At 41.3% G+C, this 22,885-nt stretch overlaps 2 protein-coding genes across 6 annotated transcripts in view; one reads left to right on the top strand and one right to left on the bottom strand.

Moving 5' to 3' along the window:
• The window catches only part of usp15 (ubiquitin specific peptidase 15), a 37,788-nt gene extending 30,441 nt beyond the window's left edge, over positions 1-7,347 (top strand). For all 5 annotated transcript variants that reach the window (XM_031797647.1, XM_031797645.1, XM_031797646.1 and 2 more), the window contains 8 exons: positions 997-1,112; positions 1,418-1,726; positions 1,939-2,009; positions 3,174-3,289; positions 3,536-3,685; positions 4,056-4,159; positions 4,385-4,473; positions 4,579-7,347. In XM_031797647.1, the coding sequence (XP_031653507.1) occupies positions 997-1,112; positions 1,418-1,726; positions 1,939-2,009; positions 3,174-3,289; positions 3,536-3,685; positions 4,056-4,159; positions 4,385-4,473; positions 4,579-4,824 (1,201 nt within the window). In that variant the 3' untranslated portion in view covers positions 4,825-7,347. The remainder of the gene's footprint in view (positions 1-996; positions 1,113-1,417; positions 1,727-1,938; positions 2,010-3,173; positions 3,290-3,535; positions 3,686-4,055; positions 4,160-4,384; positions 4,474-4,578) is intronic.
• Positions 7,348-18,001: 10,654 nt separating this feature from the next.
• LOC109864476 (protein phosphatase 1H) overlaps positions 18,002-22,885 on the bottom strand; it is a 43,123-nt gene continuing 38,239 nt past the window's right edge. Inside the window, exons 7-10 of the mRNA XM_020452301.2 lie at positions 22,207-22,270; positions 21,941-22,048; positions 19,377-19,528; positions 18,002-19,177 (exon numbers count right to left, since the gene is read on the bottom strand). Of these exons, the coding sequence (XP_020307890.1) occupies positions 19,030-19,177; positions 19,377-19,528; positions 21,941-22,048; positions 22,207-22,270 (472 nt within the window). The 3' untranslated portion in view covers positions 18,002-19,029. The remainder of the gene's footprint in view (positions 19,178-19,376; positions 19,529-21,940; positions 22,049-22,206; positions 22,271-22,885) is intronic.

The raw sequence follows: 22,885 nt of genomic DNA, 5'->3' as shown, positions 1-22,885 counted from the left end.
CTTTAGCAGCGATTACAGCCTCGGGTCTTCTTGGGTATGACGGTACAAGCTTGGCACACCTGTATTTGGGGAGTTTCTCCGATTCTTCTCTACTAATCCTCTCAAACAGGGAGCGTCGCTACGCGGCTATTTTCAGGTCTCTCCAGAGATGTTCGATCAGGTTCAAGTCCGGTCTCTGGCTGGGCCACTCAAGGACATTCAGAGACTTGTCCCGAAACCACTACTGCGTTGTCTTGGCTGTGTGCTTAGTCATTGTCCTGTTGGAAGGTGATCCTTCACCCCAGTCTGAGGTACTGAGTGCTCTGGAGTAGGCTTTCATCAAGTACTTTGCTCTTTTCATCATGTTTCCCTCGATCCTGATGCTCCCCGTCCAAACTGACAGAGCTTGAGAGGATCTGCAGAGAATAATGGGAGAAACTCCCCAAATGCAGGTGCTAAAACAAAGTACTGAGTAAAGGGTCTGAATACTTATGTAAATGTGATATTTAAGTTTTTGCTTTGTCATTATGGGGTGTATTGTGTTGATTGGTGGAAAAAAATACAATTTATTCCAAAAATCACATACATGCACTACAGCAAGCTTTACAACATGCTATTGCTACGCCTCTGGTGAGTAGGTAACCATCTCAGAAACTGCCATTAACTAACCGTGTGCTCTTCGCTCTTGTTAATTACTTAGCCTAATTGTGACAGATGTTGATGTAAAAATGAATATATTAATACATTTGATTGCTCTTTTCATTGTTTCTAAGGAACCTTTTTAGTTTCTAGTGTAAACAAGGCTTTGACACAATGTCCCGATTTGTATGTTTTCTCATGAAATGTTTTCTCCTCCGGGGAGCACTGATGAACTGAGTACTAACAGCACTGAGGGTGGATGTTTCTTTCTTCGGGGGGAGCATATAAATTATGTTGAGCAGTTAGATGTTGTTGGACTATGTCTGTATGTTTTGAATGGGAACTGATTATATTAGTGTTTTGTGTTGTATGGTGCAGTCGGTTTGTGCGTTCTGTCGTTGAGGAGGAGGACACTGAGGAGACAACCCCTTCTTCTAAACAACATATTGTCAATGGCAATGCTACCAATGGGGTCCTGGAGGAGGGCTCTCCCAGTACGTAACACACACACGCTCAAACAGACACATTTACACATGCACTCACCTGGGACCTTTTCCTGAACAATGTGTTTGTTTCATATGATTGTGTTCTGTGTTTCCCTTTGATGTATTTTGTAATTGATGTGTAAATAGATGTGTAAACAGATATGTATAGTGTAATTGTTTTATTGATGTGTTCATGCAGGGCTCGTCTGCGAAAGAGACTACGGTCTCAGCATTAAATAAAGGTTAAATAAAAAATGTCACCCCTGTCGATAAAGCTATTCCAAAATCTGATCAGCTGATCCACTCCATTCCAGGCGAGATGGAGACTGATGAGCAGGATGGAGACGACGAATCCAGTCAGGACCAGGAGCTGCCCTCTGAGAATGACAACAGCCAATCAGAGGACTCTGTGGGTGGTGGGGACAACGAGCTGGAGAACGGGGTTGGTCCAGGGGGAGAGAACTCGGGGACCAAAGGTCACCAGAACCAAACGTCTATGACGATGGGGGAGAAGAAGAGATTGTTTACATTCCAGTTTAACAACATGGGCAAGACTGACTTCAGCTTAATCAAGGAGGAACCGCGGCACATCCGGTTCGACGAGGGACACCTCAGACTCAGTGGTAAGATGGGCATTTTACATATGGTACGCAGATGAAGTTGAAACCCTCCAATAAAGATAATAACATGGTAACATTCTAGTAACATTATACTTATTGTAAGCACAAAGCAGTGCCTCTACTAGTTCTTAATGCCCAATCCACCTTTCTTGTTCTGTTATATTCTCACCTTTACATTGAGTCTTTAAGGGTATATTGCTCTCTCTCTGTAACAGACCAGTCCTATCTCTCTTTGGACTGGGAACCAGAGGTCAAGAAAAAACACTTTGATGAGGGTATCACGGAGGTAAGGCTTTCTACTCTCCTCTAACACTAGAAACCATTTTACTTACACTACCCTCTGTATTTATTTGGACAGTGAAGATAAAATGTGAAAATATGGCCCTATACTCCAGCATTTTTTTATTTGAGATAAAATGTTTCATGTAAGGGGTGACAGTACAGAATGTCACCTTTTTTATTTGAGTGTATATTCATACATATGTTTTACCATTTAGAAATGAAGTCACTGTGTATCTAGTCCCCCCATTGGAATACTTTTTTCCCCCATAAGTATTTGGACAAATTAACTTCTAGTGTATTAACGTAGTCAGAAGTTTAGTATTTGGTCCCATATTCCTAGAATACATCAAGCTTGTGACTCTTCAAACTTGTTGGATGCATTTGCAGTTTGTTTTGGTTGTGTTTTGGATAATGTTTTGCCCAGTAGGAGCTGAATGGTGAATAATGTATTATCATTTTGGAGTCACTTTTATTGTAAATAAGAATAAATGTTTCTGAACACTTCTACATTTAAAAAAAAATATATTTTATTTATTTAACCTTTATTTAACTAGGCAAGTCAGTTAAGAGCAAATTCTTATTTACAATGACGGCCTGCGGGGATGGGGGCTGGATTTTTTTTTTTTAAAGACGTGAATGGTACCATGATTATGGATAATCATGAATATTGATACGTAAGAAAGTTACAGAGCCACAAAGATCATTATCACCCAAAAATATTATCCACCCCTGTTATTGGTAATGGTGAGAGGTTATAATTTTTTTTTTTGGGGGGGGGGTATGATTTTTGTTCCTCTAACTTTCTCACTCATCATTATGACATGTGACATTGATTACTGTCGCCCGATATGAAACATTTGATCTAAAATCAGAAATGCTGGAGTATAGAGTCAAATTTACAAATGTTTGCGTCTCTGTCTAAATAAATACAGAGGGGTGTACAGTATATCAATTCACGTCAGACTGTGTCTGTCCTTATGCATTCAAACTGAAACAGTGTTTCCCAAACCTTGTGTGCTAGTTTGTAGATCAAATAGTTAGAATGGCTGGAGGTATTTGAGGAGAGGCTTGGAAAACACTGTTGTAGAATTAATGTCTCTCTTTAAGCCTTGGATGGTAATAATACTGTACTAAATAAGTAATAACAAATCTCACTGTCTGTGAACAGGACTTTGAGAAGCATGAGAGCATGGAGTATAAGCCTCAGAAGAAAGCCTTCTTCAAACTGAAAGACTGCATCGAGCTGTTCACCACCAAAGAGAAGCTCGGAGCTGAGGACCCATGGTGAGACTTAACTTCATATTGTCAAGGCTAATAAAGAAAATAATCAACATTTAAAAGAATAGTTCTCTCAAAATAAATATTAACATGTTTTAACATGATATTAATCTCCATTAACCCAGAACTAAAATCTTCTGTAATTTGGGCTGATGCGTAATTTATCCTGGCTGTCTCAGGTACTAAGAAAGTGTATGCTTTTAAAAAAGAAAATGGTCACATAAAATATAATAATTAATTAATCTATCCCAGGTACTGTCCAAACTGCAAGGAGCACCAGCAGGCCACTAAGAAGCTAGACCTGTGGTCTCTGCCTCCAGTCCTGGTGGTCCATCTGAAACGCTTCTCCTACAGCAGATATATGAGGGACAAGCTGGATTCACTAGTCGACTTCCCACTCAGGTACGGTTTTGACCAGACGGACATACTTTTCTGTCAAAGTTTATGAACAAGTATAATTGTGTAAATTAAAAACATTCAGCTGTTTCCCTGTGGCTTAAAGGGATGCTTCTGGATTTTTGTCTACTTCCCCGGTGTGATGAACTTGTGGATACAATTTTTATGTCTCTGCGAGCAGTTTGAAGGAAGTTGCTGACCTGCATGCCCATACACTTCGTCATTGTGCTGACGCTAGTTAGCATTGGCTCACAAAACCTCATTAACTCAAAGCCTCATTGCCTAAATCACTTATACAAATGTTAAATATCTCTTGAAGAGAAAACAAGGAATTCTCCCCCTCATGAATGGTTCTTTGTGTGATTTTTTTGTCCAGTGACATGGAAATGTCAGAGTTCCTGATCGACCCTAATGCTGGTCCCTGTCGCTACGATCTCATTGCGGTCTCCAACCACTATGGAGGCATGGGAGGAGGACACTGTAAGTCTGAATTTAAGTATTTTTATTTGACAATTTAGTCATAAACACTAGAAGCGTAATGTGAATTTGAATGTAATGTGTATTCAAAATTGTAAATTCAGACATTGCTAGCCATGGTCTTATCCGAGTTGATTCAAACAAGGAAGTTGAATCAACAGTCTTAATTCCATGCTTGCTTTTAGCAGACAAATGCTCATCTTCTCATCTTATCTTTGGGACACTTAGATACTGCTTATGCGAAGAACAAGGATGATGACAAGTGGTACAACTTTGACGACAGCAGTGTCTCTCCAGCCAACGAAGATCAGATAGTGGTGAGTTCCATAGTCTTCTAACATCTTGTCAGATACACAGCACTGCCCAGTGTGAATTGAATGTGCACTTCATATATGTATATATATATGTGTGTGTGTGTTCAGTCCAAAGCAGCGTACGTGCTGTTCTACCAGCGCCAGGACACAGTGAAGGGAACAGGCTACTTTAATCTGGACCGAGAGGAGGAGGAGGAGGAGGAGGAGGAGAGAGAGGAGGATGGAGAGGAGGTGGAGGAGAACCGAGAAGAGAAGGAGGAGAGGAAGAGCGTCGCCTCATCCCAGGGAGCCTCTGCTTCAGTTCAGAGCGACGAAGAGGATGTCAACGACAATGTCACCATGAAAACCAAATGAGCTGGAGAAACGGAGACAGAGCGAGAGACAATAATATCCATCCTAAGCCATATCGACAGACACAGAGCAGTGTGCCAGGCCTGAGGCTGATCTCTGACACCATCCAGGCCTACAATGAGTGGGCTACCAGGGGAAACTAACCACTGAGAAGTTTGTTAGTGCTGGAACACCGAAGCAACATTACTAAAGAAATCAGGGCCTATAGTTGTCTGTGGTCCGTCCGACCGGTCTTATTCGGGTCGCAGTGATTCTCCTCCATGTCCATTCTACATGAATCATTCACTCTGGAGGAAAAAGATGTCAAGCTCTGTTCTGATTCTGAACAATGACATCATACTGAAATCGAATGGATCCATTAGAAGTGTTAGGAAGGCCAGAGTTCAGTTCATCATAGTATCAAACACAGAATGTCACAGTGCAGTGGTGTCACTGCTTTGGCGCTTCGAACCGATACTCCCTCTCTCCCACCCACCTGCTTTCATTTTGTTATGTTTTTATATTTCTGAGAGAGCAATGCATTGGCATACCATTATTTTTAAGCTAGGCCTTGTAAATATTTTTTTTGAATGAACACTGAATTATTATTATTATTAAGTTTTCATGATGCGCTGAAGCCTTTTTGGGGATTCGTCCTTACACTTTTATTTTGTTGCACAGTCACCTGCACTCCCATTTTTTTTTAATAATGAATTGTATATTAGTGCCACGTACTGCAATTGTTTTTACTAATTACTCTGAGCCAAGGTCTTCTCAGTTAAAACGCTTTGAATGCTGCCTTTAAACACTGTGGTCAACAGAACACGCATCCACACATAGTGTCTGCTCTGTGTAGATTAGGAGTGCTGATCTAGGATCATTTTCAACCTTTATGATCATAATGAATAAGGTTATATGGACAGGGGGGGACCTGATCCTAGATCAGCCCTCCTACTCTGCTTTTTGTGTATGTGAGGAGGAAGAAGAAGAGCAAAATACATTTCATAATGTAAAACAGCCAAACTAGTCATGTGGTGAACTTCCATTTTAGACACACAACTAATGTACACAATATGAGCCTTGTGATTAAGTTCTGTTATTTTTTTTTCTTCTGCTGGTCACTACAGTAAGTATCCTCCAAGCCGCATGAAGCCAAGGTCAAGGTCCAGAAACAACCCTTAAACCCCTAGACACTTTTGTAGATCTGAAATTATCAGATGGGGATGAGAAATGGGGCGAAAAATTCACCTTACCTGTCACATGACAAGGTGGAGCTACTACCATATTGCTTACATCCAATTCTTTCAGATCTTCATAAGTGATTAGGAGACGTGTTTGCTTAGGAGGTAAGGGCTTTTCTGGATCGGACCCACCTCTCAGGCTTTATGTTGCGTTACTAGCTTTACACGGCTTATTGAGCCTCTCCTCCACTACCTGCTCCTTCTAGAGGCTTTTTGAGATTATGAATATTGGTGATACATTAGATTTCTGTCTCTTGGTTGGATCACCTCAGCCTTAACTCTTAATCTCAGATTGTAGCCTTTAGCACATTATTACGTCACGTTGTCTGTGCATGGCCCCGAAACACAAACGCACGCGCACCTACACTTAAACAGGACACCGATACGAGCTGAAACTCATTCCTACACTCACAGGAACACTTATGTACACACCCTCACACCCTATCTTTGCTGTCCCCAATAGAAACATCCATGAATAGCGACCGCTGCTACCGGAAATCAACCAATTAAAAATATTTTTTTAAATCAAACACGAGAGCCGGAATGTATGCTGAATGACTGACTTGAACTGATCCACTTGTAAGGCCAGGTTGTTGTTTTTTTGTGCCTCTTCTTGTCTTGCTTTGGTTAAATGTGAGGGGGGAACTAGTAAGGGGGTTCATTACCTTTGATAGAAATACCTGGGTACTGCTGTATGTGACCTCTCTTCCAAGGGAAAATAATGCTTCATTGTGGTTGGTGTGTGGAGTAGGGTCTTTCTCTCTAGAGAGTGGGAGGGATGGGTGGATGGTTGAATTACTGATCAGCCTGAGTGGGTGAGATGTGGTGATTGCATATAGCATATATAGTACTGTACATAAGAGTTCACTCTGTGAGTGCACATTTGATAACATTTATTTATTTATATGGAAGCATTTAAAAAATAATAAAAAATATATTTAAAGACCTTGGCAAGATCGAAGATGTAATGGGGATTTGGGTTCATAGACCACAAATTCAGGGTTTTGTCTGAAATGGCGCCCTATACTGCATAGAGCTCTCGTCAAAAGTAGTGCCCTATATAGGGAATAGGGTGCCATTTGGGAGAGACAGAATTCTTACCTGTGCTTTTCTCTTCTGGGGGATTGGATCTTTTTGACAGGATGTTCTATTGTTCAGATTTTTTTTGTAAAGGTGAATATATTCAGGCATCCTTTGCATGAAATGGGGGTTTCCAGGTTTGGCTGCGCTTGAGTTCACTTGGGTTTACATTTGAAATGTGCATGTATATTTACACACAAACTTCAATAAAGTTGTGTAAAGCCTAGAACTCTTTTTTTCTCTGTAAACTATTCGGAATTTCCAACCTTAAGGTTGTGTAGGCTATATATTTAACTTGATTGATAATGACTCGGATTGGGTGTTCGTGCCCTCGGGAGGTAAATGTATAACACAGGAGCATTCCTGGCTCAACCAAGAAATTGGAAATAGAGGCCCTCTTGTGGTTGAAGCTGGACCATGACAGGCTATTATGGCCTATTCATACTATACTAAAACATATTCTGTCCGAGGTTCTGAGGTGTTGAAGCTCAGCACAAACATAGATGACCGTTTTGTCTGACTGACTTGCTTAACCATTAGACTTCTTCAGAATTGGTCTGGTGCATTTTAGAATTTCACCCAAAATCGCAATGGCCAACATTTTGCGCATGAATTGAAATACTACCTTTCCTAATACCCAATACGAATGGAGCTGTTCTTTACGCCCAGTCTGACGTTTCCCGCGAATTGTATCCACAGTTGATCGCATACTACTCATTCCCTTTCCACACGGATCGCGGAAAGGAACTGGAACACACTGACAAGAGTATGCGGCAACTTGCGCAAGACCGAGCTGCGCGCGCGTGTATTTTTCTTAAAAGCTCGACTGCACAGATAATTGTTCTGCCTTTATTTTTTTCTTGACAAAGGACATGGGGAGATGACTGTCTGCTACTTGCGCCGACCATACGGTGTGCGCACAAGACAATATTGCGTTGCTGGGCTGGATCAACCAATCACAATTATAAGGTTGTGTGTATGCCATTTAACTGTTCGTAATTATTGGATTACGATAAAGCTTTGTCGTAAAGTATTAGGCTATAGTGGTATTCAATATTCTCCCTGTATTAATTCCTACGGTCTGTAAAATGTCTCATCTTTCATTCGAGACCGCTGCTACGCTGTGTAGCCTAGGTCTAAAACGAGAACATGGCCGAGACATGATGCAATGTCCAGCCAAGTCATTTTAGGGGAAGGGCAGTGAAATCAGGAGACGGGGACTTGGGTGGGGTTTCAATTGCGTTTTATGCATGGGAAGTGTTTAACAATACAGATACTGCATATGACCGCGCCATCGTGGAACAGTTCATTCATATGGTCATTCTGAACCGTTTGGACAGGACGCAGACACACGGATGACACCCCTGGTTCGTTCCTTTCCGCTGTGCTCCGGCTGAGGTAGTAGTTTGTGCTGTTGGTCGGGTTGTGACATGGCCTGCTGTGGAGATAACTGCGCAAACTACTGCCTTGCCGGCGCTGGTGATATGCACATCAAGAAACCTGGATAATTATTTTTCTAGAGCAAAAACATGTTTGGATAGACCGATCCAAACTACTTTTTTTGGCATTCTGAGTAATTGGATTTGTGCTGTTGTAATTTAATTACCATTCAATTGGGCCTATGTGTGTCATTTTTTGGGAATATTAATGACAGAAGTGTTACACTATATATACAAAAGTAACTATCTATAGGCTATGTGGACACCCCTTCAAATCATCTGTCCTCGGTTGCAACACTCATTACCGAGTTCCAAACTGCCTCTGGAAGCAATGTCAGCATAAGAACTGCTCATCAGGAGCTTCATGAAATGGGTTTCCATGGCCGAGCAGCCGCACACAAACCTAAGATCACCATGCGCAATGCCAAGCGTTGGCTGGAGTAGTGTAAAGCTCTCCGCCTTTGGACTATGGACCATCTGGCAGTCCGACATACGAAACTGGCTATGGGGGATGCCAGGAGAATGCTACCTGCCCCAAATGCAAAGTGCCAATTGTAAAGTTTGGTTGAGGAATAATGGTCTGGGGCTGTTTTTCATGGTTCGGGCTAGGCCTCTTAGTTCCAGTGAAGGGAAATCGTAACGCTACAGCAACAATGACATTATAGACAATTCTGTGCTTCCAATTTTGTGGTAACAGTTTGGTGAATGCTCTTTCCTGTTCCAGCATGACAATGCCCTTCCCAGAAGAGTGGAGTCTGTTAAAGCAGCAGAGGGGAGATCAACTCCATATTAATGGCCATGATTTTGGAATGAGTTGTTTGACGAGCAGGAGTCCACATAGGTGTAGGTAGTTGTCATCATCACCACCAGCTTGAGCACTTTTTTTTTTCATTCTAAATAAAGTAAAAATATTAACTTGCAGTTTCTCATTCACCCAGGGGCTCTTAGTTGTTAATGAAATAGCAATAATACTACTAGCCCTACTACATATCAAATAACTTTTTTTTGGACAGATTACAGAGTCAATCCTGCCAGTGCATAGCATGGTCTCAGAGTAGGCATAACATGGCAAATGTAAATCTGGGACACACAAAATAGTATGATATGTAACCATGCCAAATGACTGATGCTTATAAGCCAAACATGGTGGGGGGGACAGGTAAGACACACACACACTTCAAGGTGCACAGTGTTTTCATATTCCAATTAGAGTAAGTAGGGGTCTCCAGTCTGTCTTGAAAAAAACAAATTGGATGCATCTAAATGCATTTAAAGTAATACATATAACGAAGAAAACAAACTTTCTGTTTTAGGTGATATACCCGACTTAAAATAATTTTCACCATTTTGCTGCAGCAATCACTTGCAAAAGTATTCATCCTCCTTGGTGTTCTTCTTATTTTGTTGAATTACAACCTGTAATTTAAATGGATTTTTATTTGGATTTCATGTAATGGGCATACACAAAATAGTCAAAACATTTTCAAAACATTATTTAAAAATAATGGAAAAGTGGTGTGTTGTATATGTATTCACCCCCTTAGATTTCAGACAGGTGGACTTTATTTAACTAATTATGTGACTTCTGAATGTAATTGCTTGCACCAGATCCTATTTAGGGGCTTCAAAGTGTCACATGATCTCAGTATATATACACCTGTTCTGAAAGGCCCCAGAGTCTGCATCACCACTAAGCAAGCGGCACCATGAAGACCAAGGCGCTCCCCAAACAGGTCAGGACAAAGTTGTGGAGAAGTACAGATCAGGGTTGGGTTATAAAAGAAGTATTCAAAACTTTGCACATTCCACGGAGCACCATTAAATCCATTATTAAAAAATGGAAAGATTATGGCACGACAACAAACCTGCCAAGAGAGGGCTGCCCAACAAAACTCACAGACCAGGCAAGGAGGGCATTAATCTGAGCGGCAACAAAGAGACCAAAGATAACCCTGAAGGCGCTGTCCATAGGACCACTAAGCTGTACACGCCACAGAGCTGGGCTTTACGGAAGAGTGGCCAGAAAAAGGCCATTGCTTAAAGAAAAAAATAAGCACGTGTGAGACTCCACAAACATATGGAAGAAGGTACTCTGGTCAGATGAGACAAAAAAAAAGTTTTTGGGCCAACAAGGAAAACGCTCTGTCTGGTGCAAACCCATCTCTCATCACCCCGAGAACTACATCCCCACAGTAAAGTATGGTGGTGGCAGCATCATGCTGACCAGCATCATCGGCATGGCCTGGGAAACTGGTCAGAATTGAAGGAATGATGGATGGTGCTACATACAGGGAAATTCTTGAGGAAAACCTGTTTGTCTTCCAGAGATTTGAGACTGGGACGGAGGTTCACCTTACAGCAGGACAATGATCCTAGGCGTCCTGCTAAAGCAACACTCGAGTGGTTTAAGGGGAAACATTTAAATGTCTTGGAATGGCCTAGTCAAAGCCCAGACCTCAATCCAATTGAGAATCTGTGGTATGACTTAAAGATTGCTGTACACCAGCGGAATCCATCCAACTTGAAGGAGCTGGAGCAGTTTTGCCTTGTAGAATGGGCAGAAATCCCAGTGGCTAGATGTGCCAAGCTTATAGAGACATATCCCAAGAGACTTGGAGCTGTAATTGCTGTAAAAGGTGTCTCTACAAAGTATTGACTTTGGCGGGGGTGAATAGTTTTCATTTTTTTTTGTCTTGTTTGTTTCACGAGATAATTATTTTGCAGCTTCAAAGTTCAAAGCTTCATGTTGTGTAAATCAAATGATACAAACCCCCTAAAAATCTATTTTAACTCCAGGTTGTAAGGCAACGAAATAGGGAAAATGTGAAGGGGAGTGAATACTTTCACAAGCCACACAACATTCAATCATCATCAGGACTGAACCCCCTCCATGTCCAAACCCCTCTGACAATTACCTGTTAGAGCAATATTGACTTGGTATGTTGATTTTACTCTCCTCAAGAAGAAGTGGAAATGCAAAGAGCAATGGCATTGATTTGTTTTTGTGCCTCAGTGCCATTTTAATGCCACTTCAGATTGATTGATTTGGACTGAAACCTAATGCTTTCTGGAACTATTGATTTCTGGCCAGGGCTGTTAACAGTCTCATGTCCCAATAGAAGTCCTCTAATAACGCAAGATACAAGACACACATTTTGGGTTCAAGTGTTCACATACATTTAATTAATAACACAAGGTAAAACATTTCCCCAAAGTCATCATTGCACATAAATACATACCATAAACATTTACAAATATTATTTGACTGAAATTACCTCTAGTTTACAAAATAAAAGTGTAGGAGGGTAAAATAAATTAGATTAGTCAAATTGTCATCAAAATGTGTAGCGTTTCACCACTCTCCTTAATTTGTTCCGAGAAATACACAGACATTCTTCAATCTTCTCATCACCAGGGAATGGCCTCAATTCCAGTCCCTTTCATTATCAGTCACATGGATGAGTGTGGGTTTGAGAGATGATTTGGAACAAAACAACAGCAACTGGTAGGCTACTAAAATATACAGCAACAGGAGAGGCAAATATAGCCTGGTACCAGCCCAGTTTGTGCTTTATAACCAACCCCACTACCGTGTAAGCAACAAGTTTATGGCATACAAAGACTGACAGAGGACTTGGATTTTAAAAAACATATGAATCTGCTACCAGGCTAGGTTAAATATATCTGATACAAAGTAATAATGTCAAAATGCACTTTTCGTTTCATACCCTCTGTTTGACTCTATTGTTCTACTCTAGAAAGTGTACAAATTCATAACAAACAAATACTTCATATCAAATAGCCTTCAGCAATGTATTAATTCCAGTACAGCTATTATGTTTTTTTTACTTCCAAACTACCAAAAACTTGAGTTGGCCTCCATGCACAGGTGTGGGTGGCACAGTCTTCATTCTTTCTTCCCATTCATCTAGTAGTTAAGGCTTAACACATTAACTATAAATTCATACCACATAGTTAAGTATGAACAATCCATAAATAGGTTACAACTTAAGTTATATTACAGTACGTTAGTCAGTCTTTCTGGACACTTTGGGATAATAAATACAATACTGCATATCCAATTTCCACACTTTCCAAGTGTGATCACTTTCTTTGAAACCCCCATTCCTAGAAATACCCCCAAAAAACATACAAACAGACAAATATATTGTGGATCATGTTTTAGTCACTCAAAAGGATATTTTACATGGGAATCAGAATGATTGTTCAGGACTTTAAATCATGTTTTTTATTGTAATGGTTTATATACAGTGGGGCAAAAAAAAGTATTTAGTCAGCCACCAATTGTGCAAGTTCTCCCACTTAAAAAGATGAGAGATGCCTGTAATTTTCATCATAGGGACACTTCAACTATGACAGACAAAATGAGAAAAAAAATTCCAGAAAATCACATTGTAGGATTTTTTATGAATTTATTTGCAAATTATGGTGGAAAATAAGTATTTGGTCACCTACAAACAAGCAAGATTTCTGGCTCTCACAGACCTGTAACTTCTTCTTTAAGAGGCTCCTCTGTCCTCCACTCGTTACCTGTTTGAACTTGTTATCAGTATAAAAGACACCTGCCCACAACCTCAAACAGTCACACTCCAAACTCCACTATGGCTAAGACCAAAGAGCTGTCAAAGGACACCAGAAACAAAATTGTAAACCTGCACCAGGCTGGGAAGACTGAATCTGCAATAGGTAAGCAGCTTGGTTTGAAGAAATCAACTGTGGGAGCAATTATTAGGAAATGGAAAACATACAAGACCACTGATAATCTCCCTCGATCTGGGGCTCCACGCAAGATCTCACCCCGTGGGGTCAAAATGATCACAAGAACGGTGAGCAAAAATCCCAGAACCACACAGGGGGACCTAGTGAATGACCCGCAGAGAGCTGGGACCAAAGTAACAAAGCCTACCATCAGTAACACACTACACCGCCAGGGACTCAAAGCCTGCAGTGCCAGACGTGTCCCCCTGCTTAAGCCAGTACATGTCCAGGCCTGTCTGAAGTTTGCTAGAGAGCCTTTGGATGATCCAGAAGAAGATTGGGAGAATGTCATATGGTCAGATGAAACCAAAATAGAACCTTTTGGTAAAAACTCAACTCGTCGTGTTTGGAGGACAAAGAATGCTGAGTTGCATCCAAAGAACATCATGCTTTGGGGCTGTTTTTCTGCAAAGGGACCAGGACGACTGATCCGTGTAAAGGAAAGAATGAATGGGGCCATGTATCGGGAGATTTTGAGTGAAAACCTCCTTCCATCAGCAAGGGCATTGAAGATGAAACGTGGCTGGGACTTTCAGCATGACAATGATCCCAAACACACCGCCCGGGCAACGAAGGAGTGGCTTCGTAAGAAGCGTTTCAAGGTCCTGGAGTGGCCTAGTCAGTCTCCAGATCTCAACCCCATAGAAAAACTTGAGGGAGTTGAAAGTCTGTGTAGCCCAGTAACAGCCCCAAAACATCACTGCTTTAGAGGAGATCTGCATGGAGGAATGGGCCAAAATACCAGCAACAGTGTGTGAAAACCTTGTGAAGACTTACAGAAAATGTTTGACCTCTGTCATTGCCAACAAAGGGTATATAACAACGTATTGAAATAAACTTTTGTTATTGACCAAATACTTATTTTCCACCATAATTTGCAAATAAATTCATAAAAAATCCTACAATGTGATTTTCTGGATTTTTTCTCTCATTTTGTCTGTCATAGTTGAAGTGTATCCTATGATGAAAATTACAGGCCTCACCTTCACTGACAGTTCTTGAAAAAAGCCTACAGTTGAAGTCGGAAGTTTACATACACGTAGCCAATTACATTAAACTAAATTTTTCACAATTCCTGACATTTAATCCTAGTAAAAATTCCCTGTCTTAGGTTAGTTAGGATCACCACTTTATTTTAAGAATGTGAAATGTCAGAATAATAGTAGAGAGGATTTATTTCAGCTTTTATTTCTTTCATCACATTCCCAGTGGTTCAGAAGTTTACATACACTCAATTAGTATTTAGTAGCATTGCCTTTAAATTGTTTAACCTGGGTCAAACGCTTCAGGTAGCCTTCCAAGTATGCTTGGGATCATTGTCCATTTGAAAGACCAATTTGCAACCAAGCTTTAACTTCCTGACTGATGTTTGGAGATGTTGCCATTTATTGATGCCATCTATTTTGTGAAGTTTACCAGTCCTTCATGCAGCAAAGCACCCCCACAACATGATGCTGCCACCCCCGTGCTTCACAGTTGGGATGGTGTTCTTTTGGCTTGCTTTGCCTCCCCCATTTTCCTCCAAACATGACGATGCTCAACAGTTCTATTTTTGTTTAATCAGAACAGAGAACATTTCTCCAAAAAGTATGATCTTTGTTTTTTTTATGGCGGTTTTGGAGCAGTGGCTTCTTCCTTGCTGAGCGGCCTTTCAGGTTATGTCAATCAATATAGGACTCGTTTTACTGTGGATGTAGATACTTTTGTACCTGTTTCCTCCAGCATCTTCAAAGGATCCTTTGCTGTTGTTCTGGGATTGACTTTTCGCACCAAAGTATGTTTCTCTAGGAGACAGAACGCGTCTCCTTCCTGAGCGGTATGACGGCTGCGTGGTCCCATGGTGTTTATACTTGCATACTATTGTTTGTACAGATGAACGTGGTACCTTCAGGCGTTTGGAAATCGCTCCCAAGGATGAACCAGACTTGTGGAGGTCTTTCAAAAAATGTTTGCTGGTCTTTGCTGATTTCTTTTGATTTTCCCATGATGTCAAGCAAAAAGGCTGCGTTTGAAGGTAGACCTTGAAATACATCCACAAGTACACCTCCAATTGACTCAAATTATGTCAATTAGCCTATCAGAAGCTTCTAAAGCCATTACATAATTTTCTGGAATTTTCCAAGCTGGTTAAAGGCACAGTCAACTTAGTGTATGTAAACGTCTGACCCACTGGAATTGTGATACAGTGAATTAAGAGTGAAATAATCTTTCTGTAAACAATTTGTCATGCACTTGTCATGCACAAAGTAGATGTCCTAATCGACTTCCCAAAACTATAGTTTGTTAACAAGAAATTTGTGGAGTGGTTGAAAAACGAGTTTTAATGACTCCAACCTAAGTGTATGTAAACTTCTGACTTCAACTGTATGTCAAGCAACATGGACGCAGTGTTGCGGTGAGATTATCTCAAGTAAACTTGCTGATACACAAAGCAATGGCACATGGTTTCACAAAAAATGCTCCTACAGACACTGAGTCACATGGCTTGCTATATAAAGTAGGCAGACAGGCATTGAGCCATTCAGTTTCTGTTCAATTGAACACTAGAATGAGCAAAACAAGTGACCTATGCAACTTTCAGCATGGTATGATCATCTGTACCAGGCCCACAGGATCCAGTATCACAGAAACGGCCGCCCTACTGAGCTTTTCACAAACGAGTGTCTAGGGTTTACCAAGAATGTTGCAGCAAACAAAAAATATCCAGTCAGCAGCATTCCTGTGGGCAAAAATAGCTTGTTGATGAGAGAGGTCAAAGGAGAATGGCAAGAATCGTACAAGCTATCATGATGGCAACAAACAGACAAATAACAGCGCAGTCCAACAGTAGCGTGCAGAACGGCATCTCGGAAAGCACAACTCGTCAATCCTTGTCAAGGATAGGCTATTACAGAAGATGACTACACCATGTTCCACTCCTATCAGCTAAAAACAAGAAGCGGCGGCTCCCGTGGGCATGCGATCACCAACACAGGACAATTGAGGAGTGAAAAAAAACATCTTCTAGTCCGAGGAATCCCAGTTCATGTTGAGTCAGGAGTTGGCGTAAGCAGAATGGGTCTATGGACCTATCCTGCCTGGTGTCAACCGAAACAGGCTGGTGGTGTACTGGTGTGTGGAATGTTTTCCTGGCACATATTAGGTTCCTTGATACCAATTGAGCAACGATTGAACCCCCACAGCGTATCTGAACATTGTCACTGACCAAACCTGTTCACAGCATGAACGTACCACACGTTCCGACGTCCAATCTGCTGCAACTGCGTGGTGCTGTCGTGTCAGCATGGACCAACATCCATGTGGAACATTTCCGACACCTTGTGGAATCTATGCCCCAAGGAATTCAAACTGTTCTGGAGGCAAAGGGTGGTCTGACCCGGGACTAGATGAGTGTATCTTTTGTTTTTTACTGTCCGGGGAGTCAGGCAATGTCCATATAGCATGACTATTAACGATAGTCAAGAAGTTTAGATTAATCTACCTTTTGACATGTGTAATTACTTGGGTTTTGGGGAACCATTCCCCCGCTTTTGTTCCATGCTGGTTGAAGACCGAGCCAACCAGTTCCTAGCTAACACCAGACACAGATGAAAGTACAAACCGAAGTATATTTGCCTTAGATGAATAGGGGAAACCTCATTGTATTTGCAGACATGCTGCAGTCAAATTGTAGCACCACTAGACTAGCTACCTAAACCACTCCCCTCTGCGATATTGGTTACAAGGCGATACCTATTTAAATTGGTGTATTAAAATGAGAGAATTTTGTAATTTCACAAAAAGCCCTTAATAATCCGCCTCCTGAATCCAAATGGGGGAATGGACCAGTAACTATATGATCAAACTTTCATCAATGTAGAAGCAATAGTCATTTTTCATACTTTGGTCATCCTACTTTGATCTGGTTTCATCCAAATATCATCAAATTTCATAAACATGATTTTGGCTGTGCAAGACCTTTCAGGCCTATTCAATCCGTTTCAACGTAAACCTGCCATTACCGACAACTGCATAGCAATTTCCTTGCTTTTGGTGATGTCAGAGGTGTAACTGCATTGGTGCAGCTCTTCTCATCATGTCACAAAACCACACCTGTCTATACAACCCATCAGCATTAGAAGTTCAGAATGAGAAAGTGTAGGCTATATAGAAAGTGACACTCAAATTGAAACTCATTAAACAAATTAATACGGATTGATTTCAGCCTAATTGGGGTGTAGATTACAGCACACATTCCAATGTTTGAGCTTGAAACAACAAGGCTGCATGGGATTTATACTAATGCGACTCGTGCATCCAATGGCAATGTCTGCGATAGGTATAATGTCGGGAGTCACTTGCTGATTTGGCAGCTCCAACGATGTTACACCTCAAAAATAATCCAAATAAAAACACAAACTGCTATGCAGTTGTCAGTTATCGTGGGTTAAGGCAGATCTGATTGGAAATAGCCCTAAATGTAGCACATTGTCTGATGGGTAGATAGCAGAGCAGCCAGAACTTAGTATCTCATGTTAGGAAACCATCTTCGAGCACGGCATCTGTGAAAACTTCATCCAGAACTTCAGCCACCATCAACAATACATCAAAGCTGACAATGTCACCAAAATATACAATGTAACATGTAGGAAGTGATATAGTATGTTTACATCAATTCATATGTTTTATCATGGTATTTATGAAAATAATAAAACAATGGTGCAGTATGACATAAGTGGATTACTGGCACTGAATTGAAGGATCAAGTGTGACTACATCAATCAGTATAAATAAATCCTCTTACAATATTGAAAAGTAAAATACGCATGGAATGGCACAAACTGAAGTGGCAATGGTGTAGGCCAACATACTTAATATTCCATTGAGTATATGAAACCCAAAAACATAAGTCAGCAAAGACATCTCTTGTCTTTGGGTTCAGTCTGAACCACTATATCTCCATCAATTTCCCAAAGCAAGCAGCATTACATGCAAAATAAACATCTTGAACATTATCAGCCTAAAATAATGATCTAACAGAAAAAAATATACAGCTACATCATAAGATTTGTAACAGAACGTGGGTCTTGGTCTATGAATACATTATAAGATAGAACTCTTAATAACTTATTGTTTTTTGAATGACTATGGCCATTTTTACACCAATGAGAAAAAACAAGATCAAGTCATACACAAACAGTACCATAGTAAACTATTGCACCTTGCTCAGTCAGATTATGGTGAGGGATACAGAATCTATCTTCATCGCGTAGGCTACATCAAGTCAAAAAATGTAATCTTCACTAAGTTCAGCCTCCCTTTCCAGTTGAGACGAGTGAGATGTTTTAGAAAACTACATACTACAAAACGACATACTTTTAGTAAAAACCACTTTCTGTACTGAAAGAAACACTGTGCTTCAGGAAGTGACTCCTCTGAAGCCACACTGTGGCAAAGCAGGAAACAAAGCTGCACAGGTCAGCATCACATGACTGGGATCTCAGGTCACATACCACAATCTGAAACTCATACCTGTTTAGGGAAGAAGGGAACATTGTAACATCTTGAAGGATTATCACTTATAGTACAGCACTGAGAGGCGGGTGACACAGAGAGAGAGAGTCAAAAAGAGAGGGGTACAGTACTGCTGGTTGAGGAGGGAGCCTGCCATAGAGATGGGAGTCTGCTCCATTCATGGCCTGTAGGTGGTTCTAGGGTTGGCGGTTTCCGTACATCAGAGGGATGATGTAACAGGAGATGTCGTCTCCAGATCCCAGTCGTTCATTAGTGATCCGCCAGCCTCGGTCCTTCAGTACTCCCCGCGCTCTCATCACCAGATCCTGAGCAGCCATCGTGTACCTGGTCACAGACATGAAGTGGAGGGGTGTGTTGGCAAAAATGGTCCACTGTCAATAGTTGTATTTACTTTGTAAGATGTTGGATGGTTACTCAATTTACAAAATTGCATAATACAATGTGAGAAGGATGTCATGGAAAACTATTGAAAAATGTACTTTTAAAGGCACGCAGGTCCACTTGCACACAGACACACACCTACCTGTATAAGTCGTCGGGGTCACAGTTGGCCAAGAAGGTGGAGACTGATTCGTTGACTTCCTTGTTGGAGAGGACGTCCCAAAGGCCATCTGTTCCCATCACCAGGACGTCGTCAGCACCGTGCTCGTATTGGTTTAGGTTGTACACCGTCACCTAGAAAGAATAACAACAAAAATGGGTCAGGTTGTGCACAATAACAGCAATAGCAGACTGAGTTAGCACCATGCTCGTACTGAGTCAGGTTGTACACCAGGGATCATCAACTAGATTCAGCCGTGGCCCGACTGCAAATTGACTGCAAGAAGCCCGAACATTTATAAAACATAATCATTTGAAAACTTGCTTAAATTTGTATACGATCACGTGTATCTCTATTATACTTGGGAACAAATTTCCCAAATTAAATCATCTGGAGCTAATTTCCTGGTGTTTTCTAAAGTCTTATGTCCAACAATAAAAATGGGAAAACTTGGCGGTGCCAGATAAAACCACCCGCGGCCTGCCCATCAGTTAGGGAACCCTATTGTACACCTTCACCTGTAACAAACAACAGGGTCTTATTCAGGAGAGAACACAAATTACATATATAATCGAATAGGATCTCTGAGTCTGATATCAGACAACCTTGGTTTGACCATGACAGGGGAACTGTGGTACTGTACACCCTGAACCTGTAGTGTATGTGCTTTAGCCAACTCTTCTATCATCATACCATACAACTGTGTGGGAGCAGGCTACTGTAGCTATTCTCTCTGCCTTTGATTTAAAGACGATAACACTATAATAATGGCACCATAATATGAGAAAGAGAGGTAGAGAGACCCTGGCTGAACTGCCTGTGTAATGAATAAAGAGCTGCAAATAATCAGACTGAATGAGGCGGACTCAATGGATGGACTATGAGTGAGATGAAGAGCTGTGAAATACCAGAGTCAGGTGGGCAAAAGTACTCCAGGAACCAAGCAAGGCCCAAAATATTATGCATCGCTCTTTCCTTCCTTGAACTATTTACGAGTCTGATAACTTTTGTCTTTACTCGCTGTTACAAACCCAGTTAGCCAATCCACTGAAAAAACAACACTTTCACTCGGTCGAGCTACTTGGATCATAAACTGAGCTATAATGTGTGCACAAGGCGTGAGCTGGATACAGTGGCTTGCAAAAGTATTCACCCCCCCATGGCATTTTTCCTATTTCGTTGCCTTACAAACCTCCCAAAAATCTATTTTAATTCCAGGTTGTATCATTTGATTTACACAACATTCCTATCACTTTGAAGATTGAGTGATACAAACAAGAAATAAGACCAAAAAAAATCCAACTTGAGCATGCATAACTATTCACCCCCCCAAAGTCAATACTTTGTAGAGCCACCTCTTGCAGCAATTACAGCTCCAAGTCTCTTGGGGTATGTCTCTATAAGCTTGGCACATCTAGCCACTGGGATTTTTGCCCATTCTACAAGGCAAAACTGCTCCAGCTCCTTCAAGTTGGATGGGTTCCGCTGGTGTACAGCAATCTGTAAATCATACCACAGATTCTCAATTGTATTGAGGTCTGGGCTTTGACTAGGCCATTCCAAGACATTTAAATGTTTCCCCTTAAACCACTCGAGTGTTGCTTTAGCAGGATGCTTAGGATCATTGTCCTGCTGGAAGGTGAACCTCCGTCCCAGTCTCAAATCTCTGGAAGGCTGAAACAGGGTTCCCTCAAGAATTTCCCTGTATTTAGCGTCATCCATCATTCCTTCAATTCTAACCAGTTTACCAGCCCCTGCCGATGAAAAACATCCTCACAGAATGATGCTGCCACCACTATGCTTTACTGGTGTTCTCGGGGTGATGAGAGGTGTTGGGTTTGTGCCAGACATAGAGTTTTCCTTGATGGCCAAAAATGTTAGTCTCATCTGACCAGATACCTTCTTCCATGCGTTTGGGGAGTCTCACACATGCCTTTTGGAGAACATCAAACGTGTTTGCTTATTTTTTTCTTTAAGCAATGGCTTTTCTGGCCACTCTTTCTTAAAGCCCAGCTCTGTGGAGTGTACGGCTTAAAGTGGTCCTATGGACAGATACTCCAATCTCCGCTGGGGAGCTTTGCAGCTCCTTCAGGGTTATCTTTGGTCTCTTTGTTGCCTCTCTGATTAATGCCCCCCTTACCTGGTCTGTGAGTTTTGGTGGGCAGCCCTCTCTTGGCAGGTTTGTTGTGGTGAATACATATGCTCACACCACTTTCCAGGCTTTTATTTTGTATAATTTTTTTGAAACAAGTCATTTTTTTCATTTCACTTCACCAATTTGGACTATTTTGTGTATGTCCATTACATGAAATCCAAATAAAAATCCATTTAAATTACAGGTTGCAATGCAACAAAATAGTAAAAAACGCCAAGGGGGATGAATACTTTTGCAAGGCACTGTACAAGATTGTGTGTGTGTGTGTGTGTGTGTGTGTGTGTGTGTGTGTGTGTGTGTGTGTGTGTGTGTGTGTGTGTGTGTGTGTGTGTGTGTGTGTGTGTGGAATGGTGCCAGGATGCTACACACAGTGTGTCATAATTGGATTTACCTCTGGACAGCAGGACAGGAAAGGCTTGATGTAGATGTTGGAATCATGGACTTTAAGATCATGGTCACCAAGACCTCTGGTCACTCCTATAGTGGCCATTACTCTGGCCTGAGGAAGAGTTTTAAACACACCAGTTAGTATACTATTAAACTAAGATATACATACTTTTATATGTATAAATTGTTATAAATTCTGTTCACATCCACATTTAAACACAGACACACACACTCTCTCGCATTCACGCACGTTACACACACACAAACAACCTTTTTCCCTTCGCCGTAGACTAGTGGGAACCTCAGGTCCTCATCTTCTATGGTTTTATATGCCCTGTGTGGAAAGAGGAGACAATAATGGGTTTTTATTTCATGGTTTATTGCGCTGAGCATTACACACACTGTATTTGATGGTCCTCATTATACATGTTGCTAAAGGGAGGAGAGGGAGAGCGAGGTATTGAGGTGGAGAGAGAAAGCGAGATGACGGAGAAAGAAACAGTAAAAATCAGCTGAGAACGAGGGAAGCAGATGGAGACCTCAGAGAGATATTTCAATTATGTTAGAGTTCATGTAGTTTTTCCTTCTTTCCTTTATAACAGGCCAGGGAGCCATTATGGTTCTTCAGAGCCACAGTCAGCAAGTTTAATCATGACCCTTCCTCTAGTTTCACATACACACACTGTGGTCTAAGGCACTGCATCTCAGTGCAAGAGGCATCACTACAGTCCCTGGTTCGTATCCAGGCTGTATCACATTCGACCGTGATTGGGAGTCCCATAGGGCGGCGCACAATTGGCCCAGCGTCGTCCGGGTTTGGTCAGGGTAGGCCGTCATTGTAAATAAGAATTAGTTCTTCACTGACTTGCCTAGTTAAATAAAGGTTAAAAAGGAGTTTCCGTGAATTTCACAGTAATTTCCAGGTGGCTCACTAGCAAGTAAGTTACTG

The sequence above is a fragment of the Oncorhynchus kisutch genome, linkage group LG19 (genome assembly GCF_002021735.2).
Source record: "Oncorhynchus kisutch isolate 150728-3 linkage group LG19, Okis_V2, whole genome shotgun sequence".
Classification (NCBI taxonomy): Eukaryota; Metazoa; Chordata; class Actinopteri; order Salmoniformes; family Salmonidae; genus Oncorhynchus; species Oncorhynchus kisutch.
The sequence above is the reverse complement of the archived record's forward strand: the minus strand, read 5'-3'. Positions and strand labels throughout refer to the sequence as shown.